The sequence below is a fragment of the Ascidia mentula genome, chromosome 9 (genome assembly GCF_947561715.1).
Source record: "Ascidia mentula chromosome 9, kaAscMent1.1, whole genome shotgun sequence".
NCBI classification, from domain to species: Eukaryota; Metazoa; Chordata; class Ascidiacea; order Phlebobranchia; family Ascidiidae; genus Ascidia; species Ascidia mentula.
In genome coordinates, this window is record NC_138574.1 from 2113142 (window position 1) to 2136899 (window position 23758).

The following is a 23758-nucleotide window of genomic DNA, read 5'->3' on the forward strand; positions in this document are numbered from 1 at the left end:
CTGTATTTAATTCATACACCGGAAAAAAGCACTACTAATGAAAACCTAAACACGCCTGCCATTCAGCCTGGGAAAGTTATCCGTGCTTTGTAGATTAATGTGAAAACAATACAATACAAGTAGACTTCATATTCAACATTCTCGCATTGATATTTTACCTAGCGGTGCACAAAAATATTTTAGAAAAGATTTGATTTAAAACATGTTTTCATGGAAAAATTGTTTTTCATGAGAGCATTTATGAAAATATAGCGTAGCCACTCTAATAACGTCCAACATAATCTGTTTAGCGATTCCTTATACACAGAGAAAAGGAGTTAAAATTGCCTTTTTCTTTGTTAGAATCAACTTTGAGAGTCCCATAAATTTTGTATTTTGCCTAATGATCAGAGGGCCAAAGTCCCTTTTAAAAAGTATTTTTTGAATTATCCATTTTATGACTTATTTTTTATGTGAAAATAATTTAGCGGTAACATTCGCTGTGTCGTCAGGCGATCTTTTGTTTACTGAAACACCCCAAAATAGTTGTACCGTTGCCTCAATTTAATACTTTAGTTAAGAGTTGAAACTGTCACAATACACTCAAGTCCACAGGAACATTTGGACACAGAGGTAACAAATTGACCAAGAACCTGATTTGAAGATATGTTCAATATCGTGGAATATAAACAACTCCTGTAAAATCTGTTGGTGAGTCTTTGTTGGTCATAAAGATAACAGGAGATTCAAAGATTTCCAACTCTCATTCTTGGAACATGGTACCAAGAATGCATAAAGTAACATAACATACCATAGGGTTTGTATAACTTAAGACACGAAAGTCCGAAAATGAATTTTAAGGGATTTAGAATGATCAACAAAGTAACAAGAATCCGCGGAAGTCTAACGCGTGTTCGAAAACCGCCGAGACTACTTTATAACGCAACAATGATTTCAGAGTAAAAACGATCGACATATCGTTTCGCGGTGGGCACAGAAAAAACAACTTGCGCTAATCCTGACGATCTTGTCCGCTTGGAAAAGGAAACCTCTTCAAAAAGCGCCGTGGCAGTAAATGTTAAATGGTTGACACTAGCGACGGACAGCGGCGCCATTGTGACGTAATAATATAAGCGGCCGTATTGTGAGTATAGGATCGCGGATAAAATCGACTTTGAGTTGAGTTATTGAAACGGAGATTTTGGTAAATGTTTCGCTAGTGGTGTTCGTCGCGCAGCACGTTTAAGTTTTGTTATGGGGGAGTGCTTGGAATGTTCCCAATACAGTTCCATGTAATTTATTGTTGCAGCGTGAAAGGAAACAGGTTTCATTTGAAAATTTTGTGGCAGGTTTAAAAAGTTTTCGAGTTAATAAAGCTCTTGCTTTGAAAACAGTTTAATAAAAGAAGACGTTGTTGATATATAAGTGATTGTAAAGGATAAAACACTGAGTACGTCTTTGGAAACCTCGGTTTTCTCAAACTTATATATTCCTGAACATCTTTTTACTACAGTAAGCGATGGTAATTTCCACTAACTTTGTGTTTTGAATAGTTTGTAGCTTAATAGGCAAAAATGATGAGACATATCTTCTGCCTTTTGGGGTTTATCTCCATATGTTTGGGCCAGATACAAGTTGGTGAGTGTGGATATATTTCTTAGAACTCTCAATTTGACGTTATTTGTTCAAGCCGTAACGACGATTTAGTCAAAATCGTTCCTTATATATAAAACGGTTTAACCAACAACAAAACAAGCTCCTAAAGGAACAATACCTGTATTAAAGCATTTATGTACGTGAGGCAGTCACCTCCTATACGTTTGTTTAATTGTAAACCATTTAATGTTATCAAAAAGAAATAACTTTTTGTATTGTTAAACCACTCACCATGTTGCATTAGATGATTTGATCACTGGAATGCGTTGTGGAGCATCTACGCGAATTGTTGGCGGCGTTGTAGTCTCACATCAGCCTATAGACGAACTGCCTCCAATTTCGAACAACATCACTTGTTTCTTCACAATGCAGGCTTTCAAATTTCGACAGAAAATCAGATTTGTTTTCAGGTACAACAGCAATAAAACTAACGTAAGAGCTATACACTTAAAGGGATGTGAAGATTAAATACTCTGACAGTAATTGTCTGAAGTTTACAAATATTATTTGCTTTCGATATAGCCACCTTCAATTTCCGTATGCAGTTGAATGTAAAAATCAGTCTATAAATATATGAACCATTGTCCACGTAACTTTCGTCATTATTCGTTGCAGGCATTTTGCGTTGACTCCGACCGATTGCTCGTTATCGAATCTTAACATTTACGACGGACAAGACGACACGGCTACTCTGATCGCACAGATTTGCCCAAGTAAGCTAAGCATAAACGTTAATGTGGTCCTAACGCAACATTTAATTGATCGTCTTACTCTGAAACAACAAGGATGGCTTAGTATTAATCCAGCATAGTTTCCACTATTCTTTATATCTAAAATGGCATATAAAAAATGATGATAAGTGAGTTGGTCCCTTACATATAAACAGCAATACATTGTTGTTAACTTAGTTTCAGCACCAGCAGTTAGAGATCAATTAATAGCATGGAAAAAGTATATAACATGGTAGTCTGTATGGGTAAGGAAAGCCGAAATTCATACAACCTTGATCAACACACAGATGTACATGTCACAAACTAGCAAGTAATACACAATTTGTGTTCAGCCGACAGCATCGCAGGAGTAGAATATTCCAGTACAAGTTTCTGGCTGACGTTAAAGTTACAGGTCACTTACACAGCCGCAACTCCACCCACAGCTAACTTCACTGGATTCTACGTCAGCTACACCGATGACAGAGGTAAATACCTATAACATGTTGTGTGTCAATAACAACACCTGACTTAGAATAGGATTTTTCTGCATTATTTTAGCTTAAACGAACGTCATATAAATGGTCAATGCTGCCATCAACTAGCGAATTCTACATATAATATGCTCCACTGAAATTTATACGACACTAAAATAAAATTATGTCGCTGTAGCGAAAATACACAGGAAAAATTTTAAAATGTATGACGTCATTGAACATTCGGATTAGGCAGCCAGAATAATTCTTGTTGGCATAAATGTAACAGATAGTCAACAAACAAAGTAAAACACCTTACATTCAGACCCATGCGTTGAGCCCGCTAACGAACTGATGTGTGGGAACGGTCGTTGCATTTATAAGGAACTGGAATGTGACGGTTATAACTCGTGCGGTGATGGGACGGACGAAGGTACAGGACCCCCGACCAACTGCAATTTTACGACCCCTTCTACAACATCAGCAGTTTCATCGTCGTCCACCACAACACCTTCTGCAACAACTACTACAACACCTGCAACTACTACCACTACAGGTATACGTTCGCTGGATATCAGACCTATATCTTTACTTAGAAGTCTTGTACCAGTTGTAAATTATCGCCATCTGGAATGCCAATTGGTAACGGTTTACAAAAAAACATACATAGCCCGCATAAAGTTAAAATTTTCAAACATGGCAAAGAATTTGTAACCAGCATATGTGGAACGCTACTTGCACAAGGGTTTTACGTAGTCGTCAGCGCATCTTGGACGTTTGCAAATTACGCTAAAAAAAGCTAAACAATATACCATTCATATTTGTCTGAAAAGAAAAGTTTTGCCAATGAAGACTTTTTTAATCTTTGTAATCTGATTTCTGGCAATAAAAAGACAAAGTACGAACACACCAAAACTCACGATTATGTAATTTTACAATGTTAATTTCACTAAAAACAGGCAGACAACGGCCGAGGCGACCTCCGCCACAAAACAACGATCGTAATCAGATGCCTAACTTTCCTGATGTTTTCAATCCCGATAAAACAGGGTCAACAACTACACCAACGACCTCTACTACTGTTGCTCCCACCACCACCACGATTGCTGTGGATGTCGTGGATAGAGTGATCATAGATCTCACGCCACTGGTCATCATTCTAACCCTCACATTCGCCATTTTTGTTGCTTACCTAGTGTACAGTCTGCTGTCAGTACCTTGCTTTAAAGCGGGCATGATGTCGTGCCTGCATCACTGCTGTCTGTCGGCGATTCGCCGCAGACGAATTTGGAAGGAGAGAAACGAAACGGTAATTTCAAACACCTTTTTTAATTTTGTGACAATTTGTTTGTTTACAACTTCGGAGTTTTTCTAATTTAACCGAACCATGACAGGCACCGAGACATAAATATCACAAATATTTTACCTTCGAGTATTTCAAAAATGCCTTTAAAAAGGTCAAAAAAGTGTTTAATTCACAAACATGTCAAACAATTTGTAAATTTTTGGAAAAATTTAATTTTGACTAGAAGTTTTTGACCAAAAAAGTTTGTGTTATTGCACGAACAAAGATACAGTATTTTCGATTCTTGAGAAGAAAACATATCTTTGACCCTACGTTAAACTGTATATAATTTACGCAGTCAAATGGCCGGTTACGTCGCAAAATCACACCAGAAAACCGGAACACTAGCATGATTATTGAAAACCTGAGCACGTGCGACCTTCAGCGCAACGGCAAGGTCAACATGGATAGCAAGGAAGCCGTGTACGCGTCTTCGACCATTGCAAATGGAAACGGGACTGCTACCAAGCACACAGATTACTTAATTTGATTGTTGTTTGTTTATGTGGTATCAGTGTACATAGTTTTTAACACATTGCACAATGACCGTCTGTACTTCTCTATAGTCCCATTGTTACACGACAAGTCAACTTCTAATAAGTTGTTCTACTACACTGCAGTATACTTTCTTTTCGGCCTTCAATGGATGTGAGTTGCATTTTTCTATTGAAAGTGTTGGCCGGTCCGTAGAAATACTATCTGCGTAAATTTGGCCGTACTTTTGAGGCCTAGTGTTGGTTAATTGGTCCAAAAAATTGTAGTTAGCCTACTTCAAGCACCATCCTGTCACATCAAAAGTAAGAAAAACTTTACATTATGGTTTATTTTTTATTATTGTAGAAGGCGAGAAATAACGGGAGAACTATTGGGCAAAACTTTCCATTGACTCCATTGTTAACAGACATTTCATTTTGTCCATAAATGCAAACGTTGATATGTAACGTAAAATTACGCTACATTGTTGTACGACTTACTGGGAAAATTAAGAATCGCTATTTGATCAGTATCAGATAAGCTTTCATGGTCAAACATATCAATGAAGCAAATTCATAAAAACAAAGCTGAACAAGACATATTTATACACATACAAAATCACCATGGACATTGGTATGGATGGTTCCAGGATACATTCAAAACAAACATGTCATTATCATGAACTTTTAGGCAATATCAATACAAAAAAATTGAAACTTTATTTACACAAAAATGCAACACACACAAACTACAAAACAAACACCAGCACTACTACAGCAATTTTTACAGGTGAAAAACACAAAGCTACATTTAAACAAGGGATTACAGTATAAAAGCACGACTACCATTGTTTGTGGACTTTTTACATTTGAAGAACAAAGGTTAAAGTTAAAACAAACTACTTAACAAACTTCCCATGGTTGAGTATCATCCAAGAAAAGCTATATTAACAGAAACTTATGGGTAAACTCCAGTGGAAACTTATTGTGATAAAAAATTATTGTCGAACAAATTCCACTGCAAATCACTACATTTGGCAAAAATTAAGAGCAAACACAGCGAACTTGTTAAGCAGATTGAATCTACAGGAATTCCATCCTTTATAAATCACATTTAAACAACTTGGAAGGGGGGATCTTTATGGTTCAAGCTTGTGTGCAATTCCCATTGCTTCCATTCCCAGCAAGATACTTACCATTCTACTCACTGGAACTTGGCTTCCTTGAATAGTTTGCCACCGCAGAATGGATTGATAAGCCTAAACGTAGAAAAACATACATGATTTGAACAGAATAAACAATTGTGCAAGCTCCAGACAGAATAAATAATATTGAGCAGTTAAGGTCTTGAAGTGGCATTAACATCAACATAAACATTAGAGAATTTTCTTCACTTATAGGAAAATATGTTTCCGAGGATAAAATCTGTTGACTTTTATGTAGGACAAATATTTTCAAGCGTCTAATGCAGTGGTTCTCAAAGTGGGCGCCCCTAGGGTGTTTGCAATCGTGAGGGGGGAAGACCAAATGGACGATTGGGGGGCACTAGGAAATAAATGACCGATTGGTGGGTGCTTCGTGACAGGGCAAATTTTCACTTATAGCCTAAGTTAGTGTTTCCCAACCGGTGGTACATTACCACTAGTGGTACACGACCGCATTCCAGGTTTCTGTAATTTTCCCAGCTTTTACTTTGTGGAACGTGTTTTCAGAAAAAAACACAGAAAAAAAGTTTGAGAATCACTGGCCTAATGCAAATTCTATCTGCAAATCGTTGCAATCATAGGGTTAGAATGGGGAGTGATTCCGGAATTTCTCAAATAGAATTTGCTTAATTGGAATGTATTGTACTTGACAACAGCATGCATATGCATTAAACGGCAATGAAGCAAGTACAATTTACCACCGATAACTTGACTGATTTTCAACAGAAAGACATAGAAAAAAGATTGCTCGGTACCTTTTCGTACAAGCCATCGCGGTCATAATCATGGTTGATGGCATCAATGGTGCCATCGGGTAATTGCATTTGACGAGCCAGTCTTTTCCAATTTGAACCAATATTGTGGGCAACTATATCCATGTCGGTCCTACTTAATGCACGGTAGGAGTCTAAACATGAATGAAAAATACCATAACAGAGCAAAAACTATGCATCTTTGAATTATATAAAAACTAGAAAAAGCATGTACATTGAGTATTTTTTAAGTTCTTTGGAAATTTGAATGCTTTATAATAAATAGCTGTGTATCCCAAAAATAAGTCAGCAATTAACCATAAAATGTTTACATTTTTTAGTTCTATTTGATTCAAACAAGCTTAATGTCACAAAAAGACATTTTTTTTTGTAAATAAAACTAGATGGTTTGTATTTCTTTTTTATGAGACCAATGAGAGGTGCAAAGTTTCATGGCAAAGAAACCAAAAACACCGACTGGTTGTGTTTGTACACTTATTTCGATGTTGATAATACAATATGCATATAATTTTTACTTTAATATTCTTTGTTGCATTATGAAGTACAAATAAAACTTGCCTTTACTAAGCAATTCAAAATGATTTATTTATTATTGTTCTGTTGACTTTATTCATTTAAGAACACAGGAACTTCGAGTTTCTATGTTTTACGGCAATGTAACGCTAACAGAAGTTTACTTACCCCTGGCTGCTGGTAATGACTGACGAGTTCGCACTTGCTCTGTAAATACATAAAATTTCCTCTTGAAGTCCACCTTATATGAAGTTCTGGCATATTACCAGGTATATTCGAGGATTATAAATAAACAGTACTATGCTCAGAAGGGTTGAAAAACCTTAACTTTAATCGTTTGTACGATTTTGGTCCAATATGCGACAAATCTATTAAATATTGACTAAATACGAACCATGATGATTTTTAATCATTGTATTAAAGTTAAGCAAAGCTCATGCGAGTTTTTGCATGCAAAAACAATATTAGTGGCCTAGCAAATGGAGATTTCGCATATTTGTATAAACTGAGAGTATGCATATTCCACTGTTTAGCATGCTGTAACACTGTAAGCACAGTACATGCCAACTCACCTGGAAGTGCTCGCGGAGGAAAATAACCGCCTTTAAGGCATATTCATCAATTAAGGTAATTTTTGTGTTGTAATCAAAAGTAAGTATTTTAAGTAGCAATAAAACAAAACACTGGTGATTCCAGAATAAAACAGATTGAAATTTTCAATTAAGTAGAAACATTTTGGAAGTTTTGCTAAAGTGGTGACTTAGTTTGTGGCAGAAAAAGTCACACTAAATATGTACTTACGGTTTTGTGCCGGAAAAGGACGGTCATTCTGAAGACCAGTGGTGTCAGCGAAGGGAGTTGCGCAATCGTCACGTTCCTCTTGCTCATTTATCTCTGTTTCTTCTTCATCAATTGCACTTTCCTAAATGAGCGTGATGTAAGTTTAAGAAGCACAATTTTATTATCACAGCATCGACCTACATTAGCAACCAAATCTAATATTACATAAACCGAAGTTAATCTGTTTGCAGTATGTTAAGACTTCGGCCAATATCCCCAACTCAACATTAAAATTTTTGAGAAAAAACTTACTTCGAACGGGCATTGGAGAGCTGCCTCTCTTCTTTGTCTGTATTCTTCAGGATCATACATTATCGTAAGTGCTGGGGTGTTTATCTGTTCTCTTGTATATTTTGGCTTTCGTCGCTTTGGTTTACTTTCACTCCCTGACTGGGAAGAGGAACCAGCTGCTGGATTTGATGATGAACCTGCTGTTTCTACTGCAGCTGGTTCAGTTGTTTGAGACATAGGTTGATCTTGGGGAAGTTGAACCACTGGTTCTGATGGGGATGGTTGATCTGGTACTAATGGTTGAACCTCTGGTACATCTGGTTCCATTGGAGATTGTTGGACTTCAGCTGGATTTGGTTCAGGGGCTTGAACTGGTTCCTCTGCTTCTGATTGTAGGCTCACATATACAGTTGGTGTAGGTTGGGCAATTGGGTTGCGTTGGAGACTTGCTGGTTGCTCCTGTGATGTTTCCATTGGCTCAGGCAGTGCAGCAGCAGCTGGTTGAGGATTGACAAATATGGTGGGGGTTGGTTGTGCAATCCGCCTTGGTCGAAAACTTGGTCCTTGCTCCATTTGTGCTGGTTCTTCTGGCTCTGCTGGTTGTGGATTGACAAATATGGTCGGAGTTGGTTGTGCAATCCGTTGGGGTCGAAAACTTGGTCCTTGCTCCAGTTGTGCTGGTTCCTCTGGCTCTGCTGGTTGCGGATGAACCAATATGGTCGGAGTTGGTTGGACAATGCGCATGGGTCTTAAATTTGGTGCCTGTGGTTGTGGTGGATCTTCTGGGTCTGCTGGTTGTGGGTTCACAAATATGGTAGGGGTTGGTTGGGCAATGCGTCGGGATTGATGCTGTTGTGGCGGTTGTGTTGCACCAGCTTGGGGTGGGTTTACAAATATAGTTGGTGTTGGTTGTGCCACTATTTCACGAGGCCTGGTTGAATTAAGGTCAACATATACAGTGGGGGTTGCTGGTGCAGGCACGTTTCTGGCTGGTTGTGGATTAACCAGAATTGTTGGTGTTGGGTGAGCAATGTCAGACCGTCTCTGATGCTGTGAGTTGCGGTTTTCGTTTTCACCACCTTCAGATTCTGGTGCTGCAACCTGTATAAGTTTGAATTAATTGTTATTTATGCAAAACAATTGCTTCAGATTTTGGGTTTGATGAAATGGTGAAAAGTGGTAAAATATCACTTGAAAGTCAAAGCCTTTGCCTGGCTTTTTGGCCGGCAAAATTGTCAAAAATAGTCACACGCAGTACTAATGAAACCTTGTATGGCCACAACAAGTTTAACGACATCAATCCCCCCATAAGAGAAAAGTTTACAAAAATGTTTGGTATGAGATGTATAGTGCGCAAGACATACGGCATGCTGGAGTTGTACCCCCTTAATATACGATAATCATAACACACATTTTTCTGTTTTCCTTGTTTTTAATCATATTTATAGAGCAAAATGTTGGTTACCTGATTTGGTGGAGTGTGTTCAATCGTTTGAGAGACCTGCATGTGAATAGCTCGTTGGGCTACTTCATCGCGCGTTGGAACAACTGGCCGTGCTGACTGTATGTGGACAGGAATAGCTTGCCTTGCTGCAATTTCTCTAGCCTTTAAAATAGTAAACACTTAACAACGTCATGCACAAAAAAAAAACAATTACAGCAAATAGAAATATAACAGCACTAATATCTAAAAAAGCACTGGTAAATTAATACCCAAATGAATTTGGCCAAAAACATTGACAACTGACAGTTTTGCATGCATTTCTATCATAAAAAATACTAATATAGTAGCAAAAATCCAATCATTTGTTTGTTTTTAATACAGGTTTGCTAATTTAGGTGCAGTTATCTTGACATCGCAGTTATACTATCACAACATGTTGACTAAATTCCAACCGACAAAAATATTGCTAAAACATGAACATAATGATTTGTGTGGTAATGAGAGCATGCACTGTCAACAACCTCTTGTTCAGCCTGACGTCTTGCTTCTCGCAATTGTTCTCTTTGCGCCATCCAGCTTTCCTGTTGAAAATGTAGTTTAAAACTGTATTTCTTTATGTGCTTTTATACTTACATATTGATGTTTGGCAATTTGTACATCACAGTCACACTGCTGTCTGTCGAAGTGATTGTGAAGAGCAGTTCTGAGAGCTGTGTATCGAAAAGAACAAAGTTGAGATGGTAGTGCAATAATCTGATTTCAGTAAAACATGTACAAACACTTTAACAAACAAAAGCTGTTGTACAAAGGAATCAAAAACACCAAAAACATTTTAAACAATCAAAAACAGTTTTCCAATATTTAACTCAATGCTAAGAATTAAATATCACCGATACACATAAGAAATTGACAGTCGTGCTTTTATCAGTAATTTAACTTGTCTCGAAAATAATTACAATGCATGCGAGGCCTTTGTTCAGGCTGGAGCGTCAAAGTGCTGATCATAATATCACTGAGATATTGGGGTCTGTCACTTCTCAGTCCATCGGTTGACAAGAGTCGCCCTTGGATAACTGCTTCATACACTTTGTCAGTTTTTAAACCTGAACAAACATAACAAGTGGTATTACCTTTATGTCCTACAACTATAGAGTCCCACCACGATAATCTAAACCCTGAAGTTCTTGAAACCCCACTTTCCGACACTAAACTTTCAGAAACAGATTTCTTACCATACATTTCAAGCCTTATTGCTTCGATTTTAATAACCCGGAAGCATTTGTGAATTGGACAAATTAAGGTCTGACTATATTGACTTTGTTACGTACAATAAAGATGTAGGCGTGTTAGGTGTTAGGATTGTTGCAAACAGTTTTTTTCTTTATAGAATAAATTGTTTCTCTAGATTCTAAGTGGCTGTAAGGTAACGGTTTTGTCATCCTCTGAAAATTGACACCAATTTTTTGTTGATTTTTTTAGAAATGATGCCACTGGAGTGGAAAATTTAGTAAAATAACAAGAGAATAATTAATTTGCTATTTGTGAAAATGAGGGACATTTTTACCAAGCAAAACCTAGTACTAAGTGTAAAGCATCGCAGCTAGTTAATGAGTAACTAGTGTTTACTAAGCGAAACCATCAGTAAATCCGCCTACCTGGATAAGGCTTAGAATTAGCCATCATTTCCCACAGCAGTACACCGAATCTAAAAAAAGGGAAATAAAGTTTATTTGATTATGACTGACAAAAGAAGCGATACATAAATACACACTTATAAACATGTTGATGGTGGGTGCATTGCACATATATATGCTATGCTGTTGTTTTGGTAGCATAAATACTGGGGAACATACTAAAATATATGCAGATATTGGGATGTATACAAGAAATGAAACAAATTTCAAGCAAACTCTCATAAACTCTATGTTAAATTGGCTTAAATTTATGACAATGTTTTCACTTACGAATATACATCATATGCAGGTGTCCCCCGACAGTTGATGTTGCGGATATTTTCAGGTGCAACATGTGCTATAACCCATCCCGGTTTGTCGTACATCGACATGTCTCCTCTCGCTTGTTTTTGTCGATCTGTGATGTCTTTCATCTGTGTTGCTTGCATCATCCAAGAGTCATTTTTATCAAAAAGAATGTCGGAAATCTGGAAAACAAAGTTTGGAGTCGATACTGTCAAAATCGGGTTTTAATACAGAACAATGTTTATTTAACATTACATTGTGATACAATTTATTCGAGAAATATCTACGGGTTTATGTGACTGCCATTTGACCCACACAATATATATCACCTTTTGACCCCTTTGTACCCTTGGGCCAGGTAGGCATTATAATGGTTTCACAGATATTTTTTATTTTATTTAATTATTTGTCAATGTAGTTTTTAGTATGACAAGGAAAGGGTTCTGCCATATTTAGCAGAAAATCAAACATTTTGGAATGCTTTTATCGACCCCTACACAGGTTTATTTGCTGCTTCAGAACTATTCTCATTTACACACTTAGTTTGGTGGTTTTATTTGGGTCTGGAGTTAGTGTCAACATGTATCAGTTAATTATTTGAGCTTTTTTGTTCAATCATTGTATCATTTCTTAAAGTCAACAACGGTACAGTTTATTACAATCAAAAACGAAATTTACATTTCCAAACAAATGTAAGAATCTTATCACACAAATTACCTGCCATCCGTTTGGAGTCTTAGAAACAAATGTGTTTGTAGTAGTATTGCATGTTATATTTGCTGACTAACAAAAAAACTTATTTAATATAAAATCATTTTAATACCTGGACACTAAAATTGCCATCCACCAAAACATTTGATGTTTTGAGTCGTTTGTAAATGATTTGTGGATTGTAGTCATGCAGAAAACACAACGCATCTGATACCTTCAACATACAAATTTACTGGTAATAATCTCAAAACAGAATTTATATTTTTACTTCAAACCTCCCACGCCATTCTTGTCTTCAAGCCCCATGGAATGCTAATGCGCATCATGGCTTGATCCAATGAACCATAATCATACAATGGCTGAATTTGGCAAAGTCTTTGATTTTCCATAACATAACCCATAATTCGTACTATGTTTCTGTGCCTGATCGCTGCTAACTTGTTTACATCACGTGTTAACCTTGAGTTCATCCTTAAAAGTACGGGTTTATTTTAAATACATGCCAATGTTAATTCTTGTGTTGGCAAAGTGCTAAAAATGAGCATTGGTATTATTAAAATTTCTTGAATGGCAATTGAACTAATCAATAAATTAACAATCCTCGACCTTTGCACTTACATCCAACTACCAACAATATAAAAACTGTTAGTATATATAAAGCTTACCCCTCACGGACAAGGAAATATTTTGAGAAAATTCTGAGGCAACATCGGCCAAATGTTGGGTGCCTTGCAGAGTAAATAACACAGTATGTTCCTTCCTCCAAAACTTTCTTGTCAGTAAACTCCCTGTATTGGATGAGAGGGACGTCGATATCATCCCCCTCACCAATATCTATGTCGACCATCACAATTTAATTTCTACGGCCCTTAAATTAATATCCATTGTGGTTAAAAGAAAACAATTTTTGATCATTTATTTTGCATATTTGGTGGCTACATAAAGGAACAAGACAGATAAAAGTAAAAGGTCTGGGGCACTGAAAAAAATATGGATATGTCAGTTGCCCAGGATTGATCTTTGTCTTTGTAGTTTGTGTGCAAAACCTGACCTATTTGGATAGAATGACGTTGGCAGAGGACTAACCTTACCTGCAAATTTAAGCAATTTTATTGATAATCTGTGCAAAAACAATTGGGTAATGCATTAAAATGCAAATAATTTTTAGGCATTCGGGTAAAATCTATGTAATTAATGATTATCGAAAAAACCTTGCACAAATTACGGGCAGCGGACCACAGTTGCGAAAGTAATTACATGACCTAAACCTCAAATGTCTTTACTATTTACATTGTATTCTATCATGCTTTCACAAAATTAACCTTAAGACCTAAGTTAACTGGAGCTTTTGTAAATAACACAGGCCTAACACTTTCTTGAATAACTTCAATTGTAATAATAGTATTAGGATCTACATGAAGTCGGCATTGGCGTCATTTATTTGTGATATTTCCTGATGCTCCTAATATTGTTCAATTGAAAATGGATTGCCTAACAACACTAGCAGCAACGGACGGATTCAAAATAACTTGGCAGTTTCAATTACAAAGACAAACACCTGTATGTATCACCAAACCTGTACCAATTTCCTCTGAACCATTTCCACACAAGTACACGAACATGTGGAATAGACAAGGGGGCGTTCTTTAGGGAATTATTTTAGGAAATAAGTTTAACAAACCGAAAGTCCGAAACTTGCAGAAAGAGGAACCATTACCAGGTTATTCCCCAAAATGCGTCACAGAAAAATACCCAGCAACATAGAAATCAATCGCAACGAGAAAGGTTATTATTTACCCTTCGAATATAAAATTATAAAAACAAGTGTTTTATTGTTTCCAAAATTTATTTATGGCTTCTGAATATTAAACGAGTTGAAACAAAAAGTCACTGCACTTTAATAAAACATTTCTACTTCTTCCAGTGTGATGTAGGTCTGGTCACAAGCCTGCCATTCAAGCTCTGTGTTGGACGAAAGTTATCGCCGATAAGGTGGTTGCTTGCTTCTCCCTCTTCGCCATCATACAACAATTGCTGGAGCTCAAGTTTCTGTGCAACAATTCTTTTGAATAAAAAATAACTTAAAATTTTTTTAACAACATAAAAAAAACGATTACCGTAACCAAATTACAACTTCACAAAACGTTTGAAACCAAAAAAGAACTGGGTTTAATTAACCTACGTCGATGTGCGGCAAACTTCAATATAAATCAGTTCTTGGTCTGCGAAATTTAAATTGCATGTTCCCACATACTAAAACCTACATCAACCACCCCGCATTATTCATGGAAATTATGTCACCTGTTCGTACGAAATTTCCATTGGTTTCTGAAACACTGTCCAAAGCACCACCTGATTGCAGCTGGGAGTTGTTAAGGAACCCCTTCAAAAAAAACAATACCTACAAGTATACAGAAATAACGAAATACTTTCGTGCAAGCAATGCGAACCTGTATCGATAGTAACGCCTAAACCGGCGCGGGAGAAGGTCACTGATTGGGAACACAGTGTCGACAGTCACAGATTCGCCACCATATCTTACTTGCCTCGCGTAACTTAACACTTTTTCAAACGCTGTGTTATTCCATGGCAAGGTCGGCTGAAAAAATACAACAAATACCCATTTTATTTAAAATTTTGCTACGCCTTTGATTTTACGTAGTGTTGGAAGTATCTGCTATATATGTCCATTTTAAGAAAACATCCTAAGAAAAATACATTGAGTTGCTGTGACATCGCAGCAAAAGTAGAACGAAGTCAATCTTTTCTGACAATAAGCATATATATATATATGCATCACATTTACAACAAGCTAAAGTGCTTTTAACTGGTGACTTATTTTTAGATGAAGAAGCTTTGTTTAGTAAATTTCGCACTTTTCAAGTTCGAGCTTTAAAGTTTTACAAAAAACAATCATTCGTTTATGTTGCCCCGCAATTACAAATACAAACACAATGTATACATTAAGTCAGTGGAGGTATGTGCAGTAAGACGCTGAATTAACCCCAGGGTTTTCAAAGTCAAGCGCTCCCAGGGGTCTAATTAAATTTACATTCTAGATAACAAAACATAGTGTTAATACTTGTATGAAGAAGCCAAGAACAGCCAGACCGTTGTTTCGTGTGAGAACTTCATCACCAGCGGAGTCTCTCAAGTGCACGATGTGCATCTCACCAAATGCACCCCTACCGTTTATAGTGTGTTCAGAGCCGTACGGACGACTAGACGAGGCCCAATGAAAGTGAAACTGGGCTATCTGCAATGTGTACGCTCTGTTTAACTGATGCATATTGTGATATATGTCAAGATGAAATAACTCAAAGTTTGTCAAAATAATGTTACATTTGGCGATAAGTACACTTTTCTGCTGATTTTTTTCTCAATTTTTTACATAAATCAAGGCGTTTTCATGCGTGGGATCGAAAACAAACCAGGAACACGATTCGACATAGAGGTTTTTCTTGATATAGGCCTTGAATGTAATAAAAAAAAACGCGGCAGATTTACCGTGTAGGTAGAGGGCAGTAGTGTTCTGTCATCTATCTTGTATCCTCCCTCAACATTAACTTGCACTGAAAGTAAGTATTTTTTTTGAGTTGGAAAAAGAAACTGCTGGTGTGACCGATGCAGCTTGTCGCTACCCAATATCACATACCAGTGCGAAAGACTGCATTCTTATGGCAGACCGTGATTCTCCATTATGTAATCACCTTCACATTGCTAATGGTTTTATCGCTGCCATTTTATGTTGCATGTTTATTGTTAATGTGCGCAATAACTTTTCGTGCAAAATAAAAGTGATTTGATTTGATTTGCGTGGATTCAGTGTTGACAGAAAAAATAATTTACATTGATTCTGAACATGTTCTGTTAATTTTGCTCCGAAAATTATTCCCTTGGTTGGAAACGCCGAATAAAATTGTTTTCATAGTTAACGTATAAGTTAAACACAGTTATTGTAAGAACTAACATCAAGTATTGTGTAGAACTAGCCCAATTGTGAAGGGCTATCGCCTTTGATATCTAATGACTAGCTGGTATCCAATTAAAAGTATTGGAAATATTTGCGTGTATTAAATAACGTTTGTACTTTCCTATGTGCTTTTGCACTTGCTAATGGCGTGAATTAACTCACGGCTATGGCCATTGTTGACGACTTCCATGGATCTTGGAAAAGCGGAGAAAAGATTTCGTCGAAATGTCCCCAGGTCCCTGTCCACCTGCACTTGTGACCTCACAATGTCGATTGGCGACTGCCTTTTGCCGTCACAATAACTCCCTTCCAATTCGCCCCAGTCGATAACTGAAAACGAGTCACAGCTGGATTTTGGCGCTAGTTGGTGTTCCACACTACTTGCTACGCGTACCCATGTTTCTTTTGCCAATATTACACAAAGATCGGCCGAAAGCAAAATAAATTACATTGACATACAAATGGTGAACAATTTGTTTTAGTAAAACAATATAATTCGCACATTTCCGATTTTATATGTGTACAAGACATTGCATGTAGCTTACCGTTTTCATAACTCCAGGTGCTGCAGAACACACCTGCAAAAGATTACTTTAATTTAGTGTTTTTTCTTATGGAAGCGTTTTTCACAAACGACTTGTATTGCTTTGTATTTAATGAATACAGTGCTGGGTTGGGCATACGAGGTGACAATTTTGACACGCCATGTGATTTTGAGTTCACACTCCAATATTACGCCAGGAAGAACGTGTGCCAAACGTTCAGAAATTCTATAAATTTACCCATTAAAGTTTTAAACTGGCACGTGGCGTTTCAAAGGCCATATACTTGAAAAAGTGCATATGTTAACAAATTTTCAATTGTTGCCTTTTTGTCTGACAGCAAGTTAAGCTCGCCGGTCTCTGTGGAACTAGTTCACTTTAACAACGCACGCGACAGGGAAACAACCTGGCTTGTTCGTTTTGAATTTTTTTTTTCCTGCCCAATATGCTGGTGAACTGTATGAGCTTCACCACAGCATAATTTCTACCAAATGGCAAGAGTAACTGTTGTAAGCTTTAAATTAGTTTCGTAAGAGCAGAAATTGTTGTGTTTAATGAAAACCACAAGAATGCGTCCATTCAAACTTCTTTTCTCTCAAAACAGGACTTCAAACAAGTAAATGTGAACATTGCAATACAAATTATGTGCCTCAACTGTGTCCACTTTGTTAAACTTACATTCTTACCTCCCGATGAAGACTGTTGCATAACAGCCGATACGTTGAGAAACGTAAATAAAATAAAGTTTGCCAGAAGGGCAGTATTCAGCAATAAAATATGCCCGGCAGCATCAGCAACAATTTGATACAAATTAGCTTTGCTTATTGTAATACAAAGTCGTCCGCTTGGATAAAGAAAAATAATAATAACATACCTGTTACGACCATTTGCATAACGAGGACACATAACAATTCCTTCATGTTCGTCGAAACTATTGTGCAGTACACCTATATACCAACACTCTACACAACCTCAGTCGCCCAACACCAACCAAAACCTCGCATACCTTTGCCCGCAATATAACGACAGGAAAAGGACGTAAACCTTGCCCGATCTATAGGATAATGACAAGTTGGTCATATTTCCCGGCATAATGCAGATCGCTGAATAATTCGTTACATATCTCACATATAGGATGGTGCAAAATTATTCATGATAATACTCATTGTTGATCTTTATTTGAAAACTTCTGTAAATTGAACCCTACATTAACAAAAGTTCCAGGGGAAATGACCCAGCAGTATCAACTGCATGACAACAACTGACCTTTAAAATTTTCAGACATTTATTTTCTCTGGAAGCCACTGCACCTAATGATCGAAATACAATAGATAGGGTCACCAAGTAAGGATTCATGCAATAGCTCGATACACTTCTAGATGCCACGGTTGTTTAAATTATGGAAAGCAATCGATTTTATTCGTGTTTATAATGGCGAAAAGTCCAATACCTATAACAATTGCGCCGTACCTTCAGCATGCATGGATGGGGAAAAATAACACACATACAAGCTATGTGATAGGACTTAAGCAACCAGAGCTATACCTGGAGCAACCACCGTCTGTTCAAATCAATTTACATTCATGGAATTAATGCAAATTTCATTTTAGAGCAAAGGTGAACATTAACATTTTTCGGTCAATGCAAAGAAGGTTTTTAGACAAAGGCTTTATTTTACCACTAAGATGGGATGCGCAATATTGTAAAAAAGATTTGCCCAAGTGTAACAGACATTTTTAATTTAAATGTTACCAAATTGTTGTTTTAACAAAAAAGTGATTCCTTTCTATGAACATTTCCAAATTGTTTTGATATACGTAAGAAATCCTGCTCCGCAATGTCAAACAACGTGTTTGGTTGGTAAGGCCGTATTAAAGACAAAATTATGTAGAGCAGATGTAGTGGACAGACAAGTTAATATTGCAATCTACCTATAGATTAAAGTTTTTTCAGCCATGTTGTCAAATACGAAAGTCGTTGATAATATGCGTGTACATTCACCGGCAAAGTCAATGGGCGGATGATAAATCATAAATGAGGTTACAAATATGTGGCTAAAATGGCGGTTACGGATAGCAGGAAAAAGGCCGAAGGTGGATGGATGGTTCCTGCACCGCCCCCAGGGCTTACAGTGGTGCTCCCAGGGCTGACGGTGCTCGCAGTGCTTCCTGAGTTTTTGGTCACAGCTCTTCCGTTAAGGGGTTGAACAGGGCGGTAGTTGTTGCCTATCGGGGTTGGGGCTGAGCCGGTGCTGTTGGAGAAGAACAATTGTTGCCATACCGTTTTCTGCGAAAAAAAAATATAAAGTTTTGCAAATTAACACGCAAATAAATTCTGCTTCAATCGGAATTTCGTCGAAGACCGGAAGCAAGGTTAGTCACGCAAAGTAGAAATAAACAAATACTACATAAATGTTTAATGTTTTAGGGTTTTGATAAACAAGAAATTATGTTCAATTGCACGACTTTGCACAGTTGGTGCTCTGTTGCATTTTTCATTAACTCCTTGGTACACTGGACAACAGGGCTATGAGCTATACTGGTTGAGAATCACTGGCCCCACATTTACCTGAGCTGTTGATATTATTATGGGAGTTTTGAAAAGTGTCCACACAACCACTTCGTTGCACATGGGAGTGGTCAGAGATCCACTAAAAATAAAATAAAATTAACACAACAACACACTCTAGCGTATATACACATGTGTTGCTTTAATGTACGCACTACAAAGGTTTCTGTAAGAACTCTATCATATAATGATGGCCAGCAATTCGTAATTGGGTTTGATTTGCTTGCCGACCAATATGCGATGAACATATTTAGGTGTGTACCTGTATCTGTAGTAAGTGGCCAGATCTGCTGGAAGCAGTTCACTGATTGGGAACACTTGAGGAATTGGGTATTGGTAGTCAGTATACATTACGTTTCTCCCATAGTTCAGGAGCTTGTCAAAGGCCGTGTTGTTGGTTGTCCCTTGGGCCTAAACGTAAAATAGATAGTTGTGGACTTACGGGAAAGCCTAGTTTCGGTTATCTTTTAAGGTTGACAACGCATATCAGTAGTATAATGCGAAATCATTTCTTTTAAAGCTATTTAATTAAACGATTTGTATATTTACGAAGGAAATTACAGCAATTTAAAATACTTAAAGCTAGTCTTCAGTATGGTATAAGGACTGCAGACGATTTACTGCCTATATACCTCAACAAAGAAGCCAAGCACAGCAATGCCGTCCGGCACATTAGTCGGATTGTTGGTATTGTTGTTGGTGTGCACGATGTGCATTTCGGCGAAGGCGCGGTTTCCGTTCAGTGTATGCTCCGAACCCCCTTTTGTGTTTCCACTTGCTGCCCAGTGGAAGTGGAACTGAGTGGGCTGCAACACATCAGCGTTTCAAACCAGTGTATAGATCATTTTCACCCCCATAATGAAAAACGTACAACGGATATTTCGTCAGAGATTGTCCCACAGATAGACTTTATAGTTGACAATTTTTCATTGGTTGTACGTAGGAATACCACATGAAATGCAACTCACACTTCCTGGTATATAGTCATTGCTTTAAACCTAGTGCATATATTCCACCAGTGCGCCTAATTGAATTTGAAACGCTAAATGCTTGTTCGCAAAAGTGCATATTTTTGCTTTAAAAAGTTGGAAGTCATTTGTCAATCAATGGCCTTTTTCATTACGACGAAAACACTAAAAGTGTTTTTCTTACCTTGTAAACTCCGGGCAACAACTTTGGATCGTTGATGACGTAACCGCCGTTGAGATTTACTTGCACTGAAAATAACATGCTTTGAAAATTAGGAAGAATTTCAAATAGAAATAGGAAAGAAAGAAAACAAAAATACTAAAAGGACAGGCGTGAAACTTATTTTCAGTGTCCGCTAGTGAAACCCTACAAAGTCCACGGATTGAAAACTAATTTTAAAATCTGCGCCATCTGGGCTTTAGTTGTATGAGTTTCCGTTATGGTTGGTTCCCGGTTTATGAGTTTAAATTTGCAAAGTTAGTGTAAGGTAACTATATCCGGGCCTGGTTACTACTATAAGGAAACGTCACAATGATGATACATTAAAACTAACTATCGTCACGCTTATGTTTAATGCATTTGTCATTTCGGAACAGACAGCTTCCTTGTTCGGAAGAGTGTACACACAACTTTGGAAGACCGCCTATTGTCCCACGGACCGTTGGTTGCCCGTGTCATGACTTACTCGAATGACCGTTATTGGTAACAGTTTCCGAAGTAGGGTTGGTGGTGAAAAGGCTTTTCGTGAAACTCCCAAGAGTAGCGTCGACTTGGGCGGAAGACTCGACGATATCGATGGGCGATTGCTTTGTGCCGTTGCAATATGAGCCACTCAGTGTATTCCATGCTGGGACTACAATGCAATACTTCAACAATTACATTTGATCGATACAAGTTATATGCGTCGTGTGAAACAAAATTGTGATACCTTCAGTTGATCAGTCGCGCAATCACAGCGTGGGCATTTGACAAATTGGACCAACGCTGTGTAATATACTAGTTGCACTTCTAACAGTCGTAGTGAATTTAAGTTAACTATGAGATGCGGGCAAACTGTAACGAATTTAAACTAGAGGAAGAAGGTATATATGTAAATAATGAACCGTATATGCACAATGTGGATTGTAATATTCTTGTTAACAAACGCCCATTGTCAACATCACAATAGAAGGATGTTTTCTGTATTTTCAAATACGTATTTTACATGTACATATAAGTGGAATTTGTGCAAGATATAATAAAAGCAATTCTTACTATCTGTGTACGACCATCCAGATGCTGCTTTCACTTCTAAAAAGAAACCTCAGTTTAAAATAATTTAGGAGAAATTTTAGTTGGCAAACAAGTGACAGGATATATGAAAATACTTGACACAAAAACGAAGAAATTACTAATTTAATAAATTTTTAGTTTATTAAACTTGAAACACTAATTTGATTAATATTCGAAAAGCTAACTAAAATTGTTGCGCCAAGCTAATAAAATGAATTGTTTAAAAACAACAGAAAAACATGCACTTACCCGATGCAAATTCGGTGAAGACCAAAGCAAAACAAACCCAAAACATTTTTCCGATCTTCATGGTTGCTCCTTGAATAAAAAAAACAGCTTTGGAAACTATCAACTTATACTAACTGACCCAAACCTGTTAAAAATATGGTTTAATATATCATAAAGTTGTCATTTGTGGCTACGCAGGCGTGGTTGCTTGACTACAACCTTATATAGTGAACCACTGCATCCCGTACTGTAAAAATGGATTGCGAAATTAAGAGGATTCTGATGGACGGCTACCCGTTTCAGTTCCTTTGTTATCAATAAATTAGTCATCTCTCTAATTTGAAGTAATGAACCGATCAATGCTTAGAAAAAAGTCAAATCCGCGATGCGTTAAATTATTCACAGGCGCAAGCATTATGCCGATGTCAGGTGCATTGTTATCTCCCAAACGCGTGCCGGTATTTAAAGCAGCCACGAGGGTATTACCGGCGTTTTTCTTGCGTGCATTGAGGCCACCTTTGGCGCCGAGACACGGAAACATCATTAATCGGTGTAAATCCTTCAACGTCGCCTGACGTAACCCTTAAGTCATAACCGGGACAACTGGGTGCTGCGCGACATTTCCTTCTATTGCGAAAGGTCGTAAAGCAGTCGCATTGCAGCACAAAGGGAAATTTAAGACCGAGTGAACGCAGAGTTCAAATTCCGCCGCTTATCCATTGCGCAATAAAACTTGCGCGTGCAATAAATTAGAATTTACGGCATTGAGGCGATAAAGGCAATCAGAGGTTGTAACTTTATAAATAACAGGCCATGCTTACGGTAGCAATTAAACACATATAATAATATTACAGAATGAAACCTACGGTAATCATGCTATAGTTATTGCTAATGCGCAGACAACGACAGCATGAACATCATCTTGGCGTACGTGGCCACCTCACCAGCACACGAATATGCCATTTCCGTTCGCTACAATCATATGGCAAACCCCCAAAGATGGCGGAACCGTCTGCATCACATGACCTGCGCATACCACGATCGCGACAGACTATTTGACAATATTGATGAACTGGTATTTTGTTAGTTTTTGATATAAACAACACACGGAATAACCACAGATTAGTGACCTAGTTGTACCATTTACGTAAACTGCGCTGCCGTCTTGCCATATTTGGACAAACATTCTTTACTCTGAGGCTTCACCCACTTTAGCCTTCTGTTTTTTGTTCTGTGCTTATGCAAATCATTTATGCAGACTGCGTTTCCATCTTCACATAGTTTGACAAACATATTGAAGCAGAAATTTTCATGCGACTCTCAAACAATTGAAAGTTTGCATACGTTTAGTCTCTATGGCCAACAAATACTCAGTACCAGATATTATAACACTTCCTGCAAACAATTCTAAGTCGTTTGTTTGATGTTGTTCTTGATATAAATATATTTCGCCTGCTGTATTTACAAGAATGATTGGTATTTCAAATCTGTTTGAATAAGCGATATACCGACTCTCAAATAGGTATAAATTAATTCGAAAAGCTCTCTTGTCTGTGTCAGCAAATAACCTTCAAGTTAGTGATATTGCGCAATCAAAAAAAAATCATTTTGCGATCCCGATTTATTGTGTGATTGCGACCCGTAAACTGATAGGCCCTGATTTATACAACCTTTGTATTTTTTTCGGAGTCACAATAAAACCTATAGCGCTATAGACACCTTTCTTACTATTAAACATGGACGCTGGCTTCGAGTTATTATTCGCTAAAACAACTTTGTCACATGCATGTCGCGGCCTAACACAACAGCAGTGTCAGTGGTATTGCAACACGTGAATGATATGTTTTCTTTGTATTTGCGTAGTTTCGACA

The 23758-nt window shown here is 37.5% G+C and overlaps 4 protein-coding genes across 5 annotated transcripts; 1 reads left to right on the forward strand and 3 right to left on the reverse strand.

The window, feature by feature from the left end:
• The first annotated feature begins 1491 nt into the window (after positions 1-1491).
• LOC145913665 (uncharacterized) lies at positions 1492-4843 on the forward strand. Its single transcript, XM_083001403.1, has 7 exons — positions 1492-1617; positions 1880-2045; positions 2251-2348; positions 2699-2833; positions 3147-3377; positions 3871-4130; positions 4465-4843. Exons 1-7 carry the CDS (start codon positions 1554-1556, stop codon positions 4654-4656), a joined length of 1146 nt encoding a protein of 381 aa, XP_082857529.1. The 5' UTR covers positions 1492-1553; the 3' UTR covers positions 4657-4843.
• Positions 4844-4999: 156 nt separating this feature from the next.
• LOC145913664 (uncharacterized) lies at positions 5000-13960 on the reverse strand. Of its 2 annotated transcripts, XM_083001401.1 has the most exons (15): positions 13001-13960; positions 12611-12806; positions 12448-12549; positions 11610-11806; positions 11301-11350; positions 10602-10748; positions 10279-10355; positions 10167-10226; positions 9667-9807; positions 8223-9302; positions 7932-8052; positions 7703-7732; positions 7299-7337; positions 6600-6751; positions 5000-5898 (listed from the first exon to the last, which is right to left on the reverse strand). In XM_083001401.1, exons 1-15 carry the CDS (start codon positions 13180-13182, stop codon positions 5779-5781), a joined length of 2694 nt encoding a protein of 897 aa, XP_082857527.1. In that variant the 5' UTR covers positions 13183-13960; the 3' UTR covers positions 5000-5778. The 2 variants fall into 2 exon arrangements, with proteins under 2 accessions (XP_082857527.1, XP_082857528.1); XM_083001402.1 differs by lacking the exon at positions 7703-7732.
• Positions 13961-14246: 286 nt separating this feature from the next.
• LOC145913777 (carbonic anhydrase 12-like) lies at positions 14247-17770 on the reverse strand. Its single transcript, XM_083001535.1, has 6 exons — positions 17725-17770; positions 15843-15907; positions 15418-15591; positions 14786-14934; positions 14637-14718; positions 14247-14384 (listed from the first exon to the last, which is right to left on the reverse strand). Exons 1-6 carry the CDS (start codon positions 17768-17770, stop codon positions 14247-14249), a joined length of 654 nt encoding a protein of 217 aa, XP_082857661.1.
• Positions 17771-18152: 382 nt separating this feature from the next.
• On the reverse strand, positions 18153-22034 carry LOC145913638 (carbonic anhydrase-like). The gene is made up of 8 exons (XM_083001369.1): positions 21909-22034; positions 21642-21677; positions 21073-21240; positions 20571-20635; positions 20051-20224; positions 19681-19829; positions 19419-19500; positions 18153-19136 (listed from the first exon to the last, which is right to left on the reverse strand). Exons 1-8 carry the CDS (start codon positions 21967-21969, stop codon positions 18891-18893), a joined length of 981 nt encoding a protein of 326 aa, XP_082857495.1. The 5' UTR covers positions 21970-22034; the 3' UTR covers positions 18153-18890.
• Between the last annotated feature and the right edge of the window lie 1724 nt (positions 22035-23758).

Bases quoted from the DNA above. Each gene is read 5' to 3' on its own strand.
- LOC145913638 (XM_083001369.1), bottom strand. From the start codon at position 21,969: ATGAAGATCGGAAAAATGTTTTGGGTTTGTTTTGCTTTGGTCTTCACC. The intron at 21,241-21,641 runs GTAAGAATTGCT...ATTGCATTGTAG, and splicing joins TGGATGGTCGTACACAGATA to TCCCAGCATGGAATACACTG. The intron at 19,830-20,050 runs GTATATAGGCAG...TTTTACGTTTAG, and splicing joins TGCTTGGCTTCTTTGTTGAG to GCCCAAGGGACAACCAACAA.
- LOC145913664 (XM_083001401.1), bottom strand. From the start codon at position 13,182: ATGGTCGACATAGATATTGGTGAGGGGGATGATATCGACGTCCCTCTC. The intron at 11,351-11,609 runs GTAAGTGAAAAC...CCCTTTTTTTAG, and splicing joins CCTGCATATGATGTATATTC to ATTCGGTGTACTGCTGTGGG. The intron at 10,356-10,601 runs GTAATTATTTTC...TTCGATACACAG, and splicing joins ACAAAGGCCTCGCATGCATT to CTCTCAGAACTGCTCTTCAC.
- LOC145913665 (XM_083001403.1), top strand. From the start codon at position 1,554: ATGATGAGACATATCTTCTGCCTTTTGGGGTTTATCTCCATATGTTTG. The intron at 1,618-1,879 runs GTGAGTGTGGAT...ATGTTGCATTAG, and splicing joins TTTGGGCCAGATACAAGTTG to ATGATTTGATCACTGGAATG. The intron at 3,378-3,870 runs GTATACGTTCGC...CCGATAAAACAG, and splicing joins TGCAACTACTACCACTACAG to GGTCAACAACTACACCAACG.
- LOC145913777 (XM_083001535.1), bottom strand. From the start codon at position 17,770: ATGAAGGAATTGTTATGTGTCCTCGTTATGCAAATGGTCGTAACAG. The intron at 15,908-17,724 runs GTATGTTATTAT...ACTTACTTTCAG, and splicing joins TATGCAAATGGTCGTAACAG to TGCAAGTTAATGTTGAGGGA. The intron at 14,385-14,636 runs GTGACATAATTT...ATTGTTGCACAG, and splicing joins TGGAAATTTCGTACGAACAG to AAACTTGAGCTCCAGCAATT.